The sequence below is a fragment of the Suillus paluster genome, assembly GCF_016628075.1.
Source record: "Suillus paluster strain FC165 chromosome Unknown EDB91scaffold_80, whole genome shotgun sequence".
NCBI lineage: Eukaryota > Fungi > Basidiomycota > Agaricomycetes > Boletales > Suillaceae > Suillus > Suillus paluster.
The window spans coordinates 101,798-113,968 of record NW_024537640.1 but is presented as its reverse complement, the minus strand read 5'-3'; the positions used below and the strand labels follow the sequence as shown (position 1 = coordinate 113,968).

At 48.2% G+C, this 12,171-nt stretch overlaps 4 protein-coding genes across 4 annotated transcripts; 3 read left to right on the top strand and 1 right to left on the bottom strand.

Moving 5' to 3' along the window:
• The first annotated feature begins 44 nt into the window (after positions 1–44).
• On the top strand, positions 45–879 carry EDB91DRAFT_1349917 (kinase binding protein CGI-121-domain-containing protein). The gene is made up of 4 exons (XM_041326042.1): positions 45–253; positions 308–430; positions 490–666; positions 719–879. The coding sequence occupies exons 1-4, from the start codon at positions 77–79 to the stop codon at positions 836–838; spliced, it is 597 nt and encodes a 198-aa protein (XP_041172490.1). The 5' UTR covers positions 45–76; the 3' UTR covers positions 839–879.
• A 261-nt stretch (positions 880–1,140) lies between these two features.
• Positions 1,141–3,603, top strand: EDB91DRAFT_1312733 (uncharacterized protein; the record flags this gene model as incomplete). Its single annotated transcript, XM_041325127.1, has 4 exons — positions 1,141–1,521; positions 1,571–1,687; positions 1,743–1,799; positions 1,854–3,603. The coding sequence occupies 4 exons, from the start codon at positions 1,141–1,143 to the stop codon at positions 3,492–3,494; spliced, it is 2,196 nt and encodes a 731-aa protein (XP_041172489.1). The 3' UTR covers positions 3,495–3,603.
• Positions 3,604–6,987: 3,384 nt separating this feature from the next.
• EDB91DRAFT_1339095 (uncharacterized protein) lies at positions 6,988–9,505 on the top strand (the record flags this gene model as incomplete). The annotated part of the gene is made up of 9 exons (XM_041325652.1): positions 6,988–7,087; positions 7,170–7,243; positions 7,317–7,710; positions 7,731–7,941; positions 7,989–8,060; positions 8,110–8,205; positions 8,917–9,163; positions 9,215–9,358; positions 9,410–9,505. The coding sequence occupies 9 exons, from the start codon at positions 6,988–6,990 to the stop codon at positions 9,503–9,505; spliced, it is 1,434 nt and encodes a 477-aa protein (XP_041172488.1).
• Positions 9,506–9,953: 448 nt separating this feature from the next.
• Positions 9,954–11,528, bottom strand: EDB91DRAFT_1085862 (uncharacterized protein; the record flags this gene model as incomplete). Its single annotated transcript, XM_041315959.1, has 5 exons — positions 9,954–9,976; positions 10,678–11,157; positions 11,235–11,276; positions 11,335–11,361; positions 11,408–11,528. The coding sequence occupies 5 exons, from the start codon at positions 11,526–11,528 to the stop codon at positions 9,954–9,956; spliced, it is 693 nt and encodes a 230-aa protein (XP_041172487.1).
• Between the last annotated feature and the right edge of the window lie 643 nt (positions 11,529–12,171).

The following is a 12,171-nucleotide window of genomic DNA, read 5'->3' as shown; positions in this document are numbered from 1 at the left end:
GGTAGTTGGAAAGTTGAAACGTGTTGTGGGCGCTTATACCATCACGTTGTTTGGTTCTTGCTCACTGCCATGATCGATGGAGACATACTACTACTCTCAGTTTAATCACGCCGTCGTTCAAATCGTTTTGTTCGATAAAGTAACCAATGCCGCCGCCATCAGGTCTCGCATTGTCCAGGCTGCTAAAATTATTGGTGTCGACGGAGACACTGAGCGTGAAGCTGTCAACTTCGCCTTCATTGATGCACGGCTGGTAGGAATCTCGACCTCAGTCTTGATGCATTATTTTACTGACGACGTGTTCCAGATATCAAGCCCACTTCATCTTCAGACAGCAATTTACCAAGCCCTTTTAGCAGAGGCGCAGGGTCAACTTCGGACCAAAACGATCCACTCAGAGATACTATGGGCATTGAACCCCACCAACAATGTGCGCATAGCCATCTGCTCGATAATTGGTTGATCGCACTTTTTAACGATTATCTTCAGATCACTGAAGCCATTCGACGATATGGGGTATCGGATGCCTCCACCACGCTTATTCTTGTCCGTGTAGATGTCTCAGATATCCCTGATATACAGCGTCGCATGTCCGACATCGTCCAAGGCTCTATCGTGCCTTTTGAAGCGCTGGGCCAGATGACGGACTGGTCAACTATCCAAAAGGTGTGTCATGACAGATTAATGCGATATTGAGAATCTTATATTTCCTCTTCAGCATTATAAATTGGACTCAGAGCCAGTCCTGAAAGAGGTGCAAGGGAATAAGGATCGAGAACATTCCATCGTCGACAATATTGTTGTAAGCTCAGTAGCAATGAAGAATGTCATGGCATGAATTCGATTATTGGTGACATCCAGCAAGTCATCCGTATCGCCCACATTCTCGATGATGTCAGGGTATGACGTCGCTGTTTTGACACACCAAAGCATGATGGCTGACAGCGACTGATATGATGGCTGACAACGACTGATATGATGGCTGACAGCGACTGATATGATGGCTGACAGTGGTCGCCGATACTGGCGGTCAGGAAGACTGTCAGCCTCCAATTTCCAGTTTTCCTATATATGCGCCTCTGCTTCCCTTGAACCCCCAGTGTACTGCTTTCATCTTGCGATCATCTTATTGCTTTTACCATGGCTCCTACATCTACACTCATGTTGTTATCCGCAATGCATTCGACCACCGTCCTTTCTGAACCCTTCGTCACTCCTTCGACTACCCCGCCCGTCGGCACGACTGTCCTTACCCATGACCTTTGGAAGGGTGGCCTCGTCTTCGCGGTCGCTATCGTATCCGTGGTGGGCTATTTCTACCGTCGTCGTCGCAAAGACACTATGTCCAAGCCCAAGGCCCCCAACCTTGTGCTACCAGCCATTCTACCCCGCGATGGCTCAGTTCTTTGCTCGCCGTCCGACATGCCGTACACAGCATCTTTGAACTGCGATCATCCAATACTCCAGTCTGGAAGGAATCAACTCGTCAAGCATGCTGTCTCCACATGCAACGTTGACATAGTACGTGGTCGTCACGGCTCCGAATGAGGCTGACATTGTATGTTTCCAGATTTCCATGATCGAAACCGGCACTGCGGAGATCAATCAGGAGACTGAGGACGAACTGCATGTCGGCAAATACAGGGAGGTGGATGTTACGGAGGCAGATTGTGATCGTGGAGTTCAGGTATGTCATATGGTCTCGCACCATTATAATCAAACGCTGAATGTTTTCCCCATAGTTTCGAATCCCTGCTATCGCTATCACTGTCACGGACGACAATTTCGTCAGCCCATTGGTGCGCAACTTGACTTCTCTTCAACGCCAGTGGCTGACAGCGTTACCTTCATAGTCTTCCCAGCGTGCCTTAGGTCTGTTCGACAAGAAAGAGTATGGACCTGAACACGAGGAAGTCGATGACGATATCTCGATTTATTCCTCGGAATCGGCAGATACCAGTCTCCATGATTCCCTGCTGTCAGAGGCCGCTGAACCTGACGTAGACGTCCCCGAGATCACCTGTGAGTATCACATGACTGTCGTTGCATGCGAGCCGCCGGCTCGATCATACGACTTTAACATTCAAGTCGTCGGTACAACGCTTCGGGGTGGCGCCTTCCTTACTCTACCAGGTTCTTTGCCCTCTCCTTCGATCATTCCTGCCGGGTCACGTTCCCCTGATGCCCGCCGACACGGTCTTGTCGAAATGTCTGACTTGGCCAGCGCACTCGCAGTCCAGCTCGATTACCCTCCCCTCGACACAGTTCTTCAGGCATTCGACGTGCCTTCCGTCCCTCCCACTGCCCGTCGCCATGGCCAGGTGGATTTCGCCAGGTACGCGGACGCCCTTGACGTGGAAAGCGGCTTCCTCCTGCGATGTCAACATTCTCTTCCCGTATCAGATCTCTTCGAGGAAGAGGAGGAGGACTGTCAGGATATCAACTCTCGTCTTATGGACGATCTTTTGCAGTCTATCGATGACGAGGTCGAATTTTACAGCAGCTTCGACTGTGACGAAGAGTGCGACGACATCTTCGACGACTCTTGTTCAGCGAACAAACACGTCTCTCCGACATGGGACTACTTAGACTTCCTGGAGGACGAGACTCGTTCTTTTGCCGCCGACGAGGATGTCGACTCGGCTCTGGAGATGGATGGCTGCAACGAACAATTTTCTCCAATACCCGAGTATTCAGGATTCCTAGGCGACGATATACGCACCTTTCAGGGTTCTTCCGAGGCCTGCATCCCAGGCTCCTTTTCCAAACAGGGTGAGTACGGTCCCGACGACGAGCTCACATCAGACCTTCAGCAGCTCCCAACGGACGCGTTGGAAACATCTCTGAACCATGTCTCCGGTGGTACCTCAGAGTCTGCGATTCTCGACCTTATCCGACTTCTTGACGACCAGACTGTTCTCCACCAACAGCCTGTCTACGGTTCAATCCCAGAAGTCAACAGCGACGGATTCAACCTCCTTCGGTTCATTAATGAGGACTTGCGACTATCCGCCGATGACGAGTACCCAATTCTCGACTTCGATCGTGACGACGATTGCGACGACGACGATTGCCCCAAGTTTCCCGTGATCGCGTCTGACTCCAAGTCCTCGTTGTCGGACAGTGAAGATGGATATACCGACGACTACGGCTCGACTCCATCCCTGGCTTCCGCCTCGGATATAGACTCAGAAGATGAAGAAGTCATCATCGCTCCAATGACAGGTCACACCAACCTCTTTCTCCGTGGCTCTAACCACCGTCGCTCACCCGCTGGATGCTTCTTGGTCACTCCCGGCACCCCGACGCAGTGCGGCGACCTGGTTGATGCAAGCTCGTGTATCAATGTAACTGATGGTGAGCCACGAACGCAGAGTTTCTTCAAGTCCTTCCTCAACGCCTACGCTCCGTTCACCGACGAACATTGGTCTGGGATCCCGACCGATGTCCACCCCGCGTCTACGGGACTCTCAGATATCAGCCTTGATCTTTGATTCAGTGGCAGTGTCATGACACCGTAGAGTCTTGTATCGAGGAATCCGTCAGGGGCACATCTTGCCTATCATTGGACTTCCGCCTGTCCACTGTCGAATGCCACCTCCCAGTTCCAACCCTCACCTGATATTCTTTCCAACACTCGTTCCTTTCCCTCATCTTTCCAGCAGCAGCTTGCATCGTACCCATTTTCTATTTGCACCATATTCTCCATCTCCATCTCGATACCACAGAAAACGACAAAACCCTATAATTGTGTTTCCTCTTTTTCCTCTTCTTTGATCTTTTCCTCTATTTTCTCTCCACCTCCTCCAGACAACTTGGTATACCCTTTCATTTTTGCGCTTCTCAATTTTTTTTTTTTGCAGCACCACAAGATTAATCCTTTATTACAATTTTTGTAAGGTTTCCAAATCCCCTCTCATTACCACCTCACTCACCGTCTCTCCGATCAGTTTCAGTTTCATTTTTCAGCTTTTCATCATATTCCCCGCACACTTGCGCCATCATCCTTGTAGGGTGTCCGAATTCTTGCCCTTTCACCGCCGTGCTTACCACCTTTTCACACTCTCGTTCTTGACAGTTATTCTTGCAGTCGTCAGTTCATGTTGCAGCACTCCAACGTATCCGCATACTCCTCGCGCCCTCATCCTTGTAAGGCTTAGGTTCTCTAGTCATTGTGCCTTCTGTGGCTTACGGTTTCTTTCACAGCTCCGATCATTCCCAGTTGGCAATTTCGATTTCCAGCAGTATGACATACCCTAAACGTCATTCCTTGTCATCCTCGTGATGTACCCGATTCCTTTTATCTTTATTTGGCGAACTTACTCATTTTGCCCTAGTTGTCGAAAGCCATATTGCAGCCCTGATTTGTTTGCAGCCTCCGCAAAATTTACCAGCCCTTCCTCCCTTACAACGACGTCGGCGTGGTGTTTCTGCGATCTTGCGACAATCTCTTGCAAAATTTCAATGATTTTCGGCCATCATCGCAAGCCAGTCTTATTCCGCAGTTCAGCATCGCGCGATGTCTCAGCCCAGCCTGCTTTCCGTGGTCCTCGAACACTCGTGGCTCTTACGACCGTACCACTCCGGTTGGTGGTCATCATCCTCGTCCTCCCCCGCGTCACAGCTCGGTGTCGCATGATAGCTCATTCATCCGTGCTTCTTCGTCCCTCCCATCCTGGTGTAATGCAGCACCCGGCGATGATTTCCTGCTCCGCAGTCTTCCTCATACCTTGCGTGATCATTCTCGGGCATTCACTCACACGTTCCACGACACCTGATGACAGTGGCGACCCGGAAAAACCCGCTATGGCCTGTGCTCACCACTGCCATGCCCTTTACGGTGGCTCGTGAGATGGCATGTTCTACCACCATAGCGACTTGCAGACTGCGGACGACCGGCTCCTACGATCTTTCACACCCCGTCATAACCTTCGACAACTGGTTACGTCCTATCGAGACCTTTACGACCTTCACGACTTTCACGACTTTCTACGACTACTCATGACCTTATGAAGAATTTTATCACTTTACGACCTGTCGACTCGACCTCTATTACCTTGTACGTCTTGCAACCTGCGTGGCGAGCTACAGAGATCCGCCCCAACGCATCCTTCCTGCCGCGGCCTTTGTGTAACGAGTCGCTCAGCCGCACGACACGCGAGTGCTTTATGGTCCGCTCGACTTCATGACCATTACGAACCTTCATGACTTCCACAATCTCTCATAACTCTCAACACCGTTCACAGCCTACCTTGCCCTTCCTATCCACTATGGCCTGCTGCAAACATTGGTACGTTAACAACTACTTCCTAATTTGCTTTTGATTCACCACCCACAGTTTGGCGACTTGCACCCTTTACTTCATCTTTACTTCCATGATTTCTATTTTTTTTTTCGTTCTTGTGGTGGCACTTTTTTAGTTTCGCGAATATATCATCAGTGTTGCCAATTCATAGCGTGAATCATTGAGTTTGTTCGTTCACCGAGCTCCTGACATTACGACGGAAAATTCGTTGTGAGACCCTGACTGGTACCTTCTCTTCGCCACGGAAAAATGGAAAGATGGCGAAGTGGTCGCCCAGAATTACGGGGAATTACTGAACAAGTCACAGTCACAATGGAAAGATATTAAACTTGAATACTTTGTTCCTCCTAGCCTGCTGGTATGTGATTGTTTTTGCCCATTTTCCCGCTTAAGTACCAAACATGCCTGTGCAGCTCGTAATCACGCTCTGGATTCGCTTCATGATTGGGTCTTCGGAGTAGCAGTGGGCCTACACAGACACTGATCAGAGAAAAATCCGACAACTGGTTACGACTTATCGAGACCTCACGACTCTCGACACCGTTCACAGCTTACCGCCCTTTTATCCACTACTGGCCTGCTGTAAACATTGGTATGTACAACTGCTGCTCTTGATTCACCACCCGCCGTTTGGCGACTTGCACCTTTTACTTCAACTGTCATGATTTCTATGTTCCCCCTCTTTTACAGCGGCACTTTTGCTTTTGTAGTACTGCCAATATGATCATCCTACTGCTAAGTCATGAACGCGAATGTGTTTGTTTAGATCCTGACTTTTGGCGACTTCGACATGACCCCCTGACTTCCTAAGGTGTACTTGTCACATCGATAACCTTACCAGCCCTTTTATTGTATCCATAGGATAACGTCTTGAGTACTTCGCACTGGGATCGATTTCATGAAGATAATGCTAAAGCTCAAGGTAAAATCTGAAATACACTGGAGGCATCAAAACATCATATCTAATGTACAGACGTAACAGACCTCATGGGTTGTCCAATATGATGAACCAAACACCCGCTGAAACTCGCACCGGCTTCAAGGCCACTTAAGGCTTTGCAACTGTCATGGAAAGGCGCTGAAGCACTGAAAACAAGCTACCCTTTGGGATGATGGGACCTAACCAACTTTGCAACCATGCGGCAGCTGAGCCTACAAAATGTCATATTGATAAGCTGCTCAACGCTACAGTCATAAAAAACGTGCCTTTTATTGGTCCTTGTGGTCCGAATCCAATCATGCGAAGAACCCCACGAAGAATCCAGGACTCCTCAAGTAGCAAGCCAATCTCAGGAAACAAGGACGCCGCAATCTGAGGCAATAAGGGTGCAATTGCAATGACCAAGAGGGCATTGGCTAGGTCGGGATGCTGTTCAACAAGGTCTCCTGTATCATTCAATTTGAGATTGTCAACATTCCAAGTTAAATACTCATGACGTACCAATTAGTGCTGCTGTGGTCCGGTCCCGAACCACGGTTCGAACCTGACCGATGGTCCGGTTCGTCCATGGTTCGGTCCATGGTTCCAAGTTTCGGCCGGACCGAACCGCAATGGGGTTCGCGGTCCGCTGTCTCCCGAACCGTTCGGACATAGGTTCGGACCGTCCCGAACCGAAGTGTCCTTGCGATATTGGCGAGGCACACACATGCTCACTTCGACTTCGACTTTGACTTCTCCCCCCATGGTCACGTTGACTTCTGGGATCCTCAAGATTTGCATTGACATTGAATTCTGTTCTGATGCTCGCATCCCGCACCCCCAGCTGTCTGGAAAAGCTCAAGGTATGTCAACTGTCAAATCAAGTGCAACAAGTGCAATAAACTCAATAAACTGATTGATATATTACATTGATATATTTTTTAGGGTCCTCCAATGCATATGACTTCGGAGATTTACTGTTTGCATTTTTTGCACATAAAGGGAGCAAGCCCCACCAGGTGAGTGATATTTCCACTCAACATAATGTCTGAATCTGATGCTTGTGCTCTCAATGCTGATGGCTCCCTTAAGGATGCCAAAGATATTGTCTTTTACCATGACCCTGAAGATACGGTCCCACTTTGCGCTCCATCCTCTGCCCAGCCAACATCATCTACCACTCCCACAGGCTCAGACGCCTTCTCTGTGTTACTGAAGGCTGGGTGCAAACCAGCGCCACTTACTGCAGGCACCCGCCACTCCATTTGCACCTCTAAGCCTTCTGCTCGCCTCCGTGATGCCGACAACACTTGTTCTCACCCAGCGTCCTCAACCAGCTCAACAGCCCGCAAATGTGCATTATCTAGTGTGACTGAGCAACTAGTTACAAAAAAGGTCGCTTTGCAGCTCTCAGCCCTGTTATCTGATGATGATGATGATGACTCTCACGCGGCTGGTGCTGATACAGATAATGATACTGATCCTGGTATGATGACTCTCACGCAGCTGGTGCTGATAACGATACTGATCCTGATGCTGGCCCAGTTGAGGATGAAGATGCACCCGAAGATAACGATGCCCCGACAGCTGAAGATGAACCTGACAACGAACCTGAAGACTCAAACATCCGAGCCACTTTGTCAAAGAGTGAGCGTATTGCTGATATTTGCACCGTCTTCGCTCGCAATGACAAACATTGGATATGCAAACCTTGCAAGTACGTATTTAGCATTACATGTGTGGTTACTTGCTAATGTTTGGTAGGGATGCTGGCAAACTCGAAAGCAAGTACACCTTTCGGGGAGGAATATTGACACTCCACACACATATCTGTCGGTATGTTCACGTCTTCGTCTCTCATGTCTTTGTTATTGATATATATTAGCAATAAAAACCATTTTCAACTGTACAAAACACACTGCGAAGCTGCGGGCATCACCATGCACCCTCGAGCAGTTCCAACTGGCGAGGATCAATCCCTGTGAGTATCGTGTATCGCGTGTATCATGATTCGTGTTGTGCTGATTCGTGGATAGTTCAAGACAATCCACCCTTGACAACATCCTTGTCCCCAAAGCACCTATGTTTACCAAGGTGGGGCTTCTCGAGTACCTTGTAGAGTTTATTGTGACCGAAGACGAGGCATTGCAGCTTGTCGACAAACCAGCCTTCCGCGACTTGCTCCGTTATGTCCATCCTGCCCTCACTGAAAGTGACATCCCTCACCGCACGAAGCTGATGGAGACCATCAAAGCCCGTGCAGTAGCTGTAGTTGATGTTATTCGTGAACGTCTTGCACAGGTGGACAGTCAAGTCTCCATGACTTTTGACTCCTGGACTTCCATAATTGGTGACCCTTTCTTCTGTGTCACAGGTCATTATATCTGGAGCCCTGGTTGATAAACCTCAGCAATGGGAGTTACGCCGTGAGCAACTCAGTTTTGAACACATTGAGGGCAATCATAGTGGACAGAATGCCGCTTGCTTGATTATTGATACCATCGACACATACAATCTACGAGATAAGGTAAAGTTTAGTCTACTACTATCCTGCACTGAATCTAATCAGTGTTTTGTAGGTTGGATGGATGACCTCTGATAATGCCACCAACAATGATACCGCCATGAAAGCAGTTGGACATGAAATCGATCCTGAGGGTACCTGGTGGGCACCTGATGCATGCCGCATCAGGTGCCAGGAACATATACTGAACCTCACCGCACGCCACTTTGTTGATGCAGTCGCACCCACTCCTCAAGCTGCTCTCATGAAGAAGATTCGTGAGGCGCTTGAGAATGGCAATGATGCTGACCTCGACACCTTAACTAATGAGCTTTCTTCGATGGACGTTAACAACAAGAACGATGGCGACGACGACGACGACACCTTATTTGATACTGGTGATTCACTAGGCAAAGCTCTTGCACTCATCGAGCAGGTAATGTGCTGTTGTGATTAGACTATTCTTTTCACTGATCAACATCCTTAGATACGAAAGTCCCCTCAAGCTCGCGCGTTTTTCCGAAAGGCCTGCAAAGAAGAGAACGTACCTGAACTTGAGTTGTTGCAGTGGATCAGGACTTGCTGGGCTTCGCTATACAAGTGCCTGGACCGCATGTTACTCTTGCGTCGAGTGAGTTTTTTCGTTTCAATGTTTAACAGTAGCCTGATTTTAATTAAATAGGCTGTGAACCGTTTCACAAACCTTGCCGATGAAAGCAAGGAAGTGCTGACTCTTCGCAACAAGTCCTATGACAATTTCAAGCTCGATCAGCAGTGATTGGCGACACCTTGGGCTTGTTCATCGAGTCCTCAAGGAACCAGCAACAGCTCAACAATCGTTCTCGTCAGCAAAACATCCAACTGCATGGAAAACAATCCCTACCCTGGAGTGCCTTGCTGATCGATGGAGATCCATGGCAGATGATCCACAATATGTACCAATCGCCAATGCGATTGAAGCAGGACTCAAGAACATCAACAAGTACTTCAAGAAAACAGGTCAATCAGACATGTATTTCATTTGTCTTGGTGAGTACTATCGATTTTTACGACTCGTTCTTATCTAACATAATTTAAGTTCTTGATCTGAACTATAAGCTTGCATATGTTGAAGGTCGGTGGGATGCTCAAGATGTTGCAGATGGCAGGGCTCGCCTGGAGGCCATGGTGAGTACTTGTCTATACTGTTTTCCCCCTTTCATCTTATTTTTGTAGTTCAATGACTATTATACACCACCGAGTTGGACACCTACCAAAGAGCAATCTGTTCTGCCAATGAGAGCTGTACACAAGCACTATGGTGATGATTGGATGCGCGAGGCTATTAGGACGCATCAAACAACAGACCATCTTACTCACAATCCTCGGCAAGAGCTCAACATGTACTTGTCTTTGCCACTAGAGGAGACTGATGACATTTTTGCCTGGTAGGGGGTAAGTTATCTTTTTGACTTTTGTTTTCGCTACTAAATCTATTTATTAGCTTCACTCGCTGCAATACCCTACACTCGCACGCATCGCGCGAGACTATCTACCCATTCAAGGCAGCTCTGTTCCCTCCGAGCAGGCATTCTCAAGTGGAGGAATCACTTCTACTGTGGGACACAATGCACTCGCGACCTCCACATTCACTGCATTACAGTTGTTGAAGGGAGCATATAGGAATGGGCACCTTTCTGCAGCAGTAGAGGCTGAGGGACACGCAGCTTCTTTGGACATGTAGCTATGAGTACAAATACTTGTGTCTATGTTTTTTTTGCTAGCTGTAAAAAAAATTGGGTTCGGTTCGTGTTTGAACCGAAAAATAACTGAACCTGACCATTCTGAACCGTTCGCAAAGGTCCAGTTCGAGGTTCGGCAAGTCTAGTAGAACCGGACCTAGGTTCGGTTCTCGGTTCTTGCTCAACCCTCTATGAACCAGACCAAACTGGACCGCGGCAGCACTAGTACCAATAGTCACGGAGATGTGTTGAACAGCAAACTTGAGAGGACTGGAGTAAGCTGCCAGAAGCTCTTCCTTCCCACCGTGCATGATGGCGACCTGTAAAAAAATCTCCTCAATGTGGTCAAGGACCATGCTGATCATGACCGTACGGTTTTCGTGACCAGGAGCCTCCTCAGGCGGCAGAAACAGCTCTCTAAGTTCTTCAAATACGACACTAAAGACACCTTGAAGTTCTTCTAATATGGACACGTCGAGGGGCCTGCCACTTTGTTTGGCGGCTGCAAAGACAACTTGATGAAGCGCGGTAGCTGTGCTGGTGACATTGTCTACAGACTCCTTGAACTCCATTATCTTCTCAGATGGATAGAGCTCCATGGCATGATGTAAGAGTTCATCTGTATACTGTTGGATATTCGGACCAATCTCTACGACTTTGTCCCAGAAGGACTCTGCCGTGTTTTGCAATCCATTCCACCACGTGTGTACTGAGGCAGACAAAGAATCAAGTTTTTCTGTCACACTATCAGCAGCGCCTTCATGACTGAGTAGTGATTAAAGTGACCGTTTAATGTGTCTGCAAGCTCTGATGGCTTGTCAAACAGTGCTGTCGACCAAGGTGTGACATCAGGAAATAATTCAAAAGCAGTACATATTGTACTCACATTTTGCTGCCACTCCCCATCCTTTCCCTAGGTTAAATACAATGTTTGTGATAAGGATCAGAATGTGACACACTTTCTTCAATGACACTTTTGTCAGAGGAACAGGTATTTTCTTCAACGCTGCTGGAGGTAGCTGGTCTCACTGTTGCAGCAGCTGCCAATGTAATATATGCCAGAGTCACAGAGAGCCGCATCACAGTATAATGACTAGGACAGACGAGTGTTGTTCAGTGGTTCAAGTTGGACCTACAAGGACCTGCATGCACATCAAGTTCAACTTATGTAAGTAATGACTATGTATAACATGGCGGCCTTGAGGCTACATGCCGGCGCCCGCGTGCGTTGAATAAATTTAAATCTGAGGGTACATACATCTATGCTCCTAGATCAAAAGGTGACTGCAAAGGATGGCAGATAGCAATTGTGTGATATTGGTTACGGCATTTTAAACAAGTGAATAGTATATGAAACAACGAGCGAGGGAGATCTAACTATGGCATATTTGTTTGGGCAAAGCCCGAAAGGGGCTCTAGACCGAAACATGCCTTGGGAGAAAGCTGAGCTGAGATGGGCGGGTGGGCCATGCAGCTCAGGAAAACCAAATGGCATGCATCAGGTCGATGATGGAGGGAAGGCAGGAGATGGGTTTGAGGGGTCGACTGCAGAGAATAAAGAGGACCTGATCTACTTGAATGCTTAGTGAAGGAGAAACGCCAGGTGTGGTGGATTTATACCCGGCGGTTTTTTCCCCATACAGGTAAATCATTGCTGTCGCGCAGAACACGGTCACCTATATGGCGAGATAGCCTAGGAGTCTTTGCTCTGACAAGGACTTTG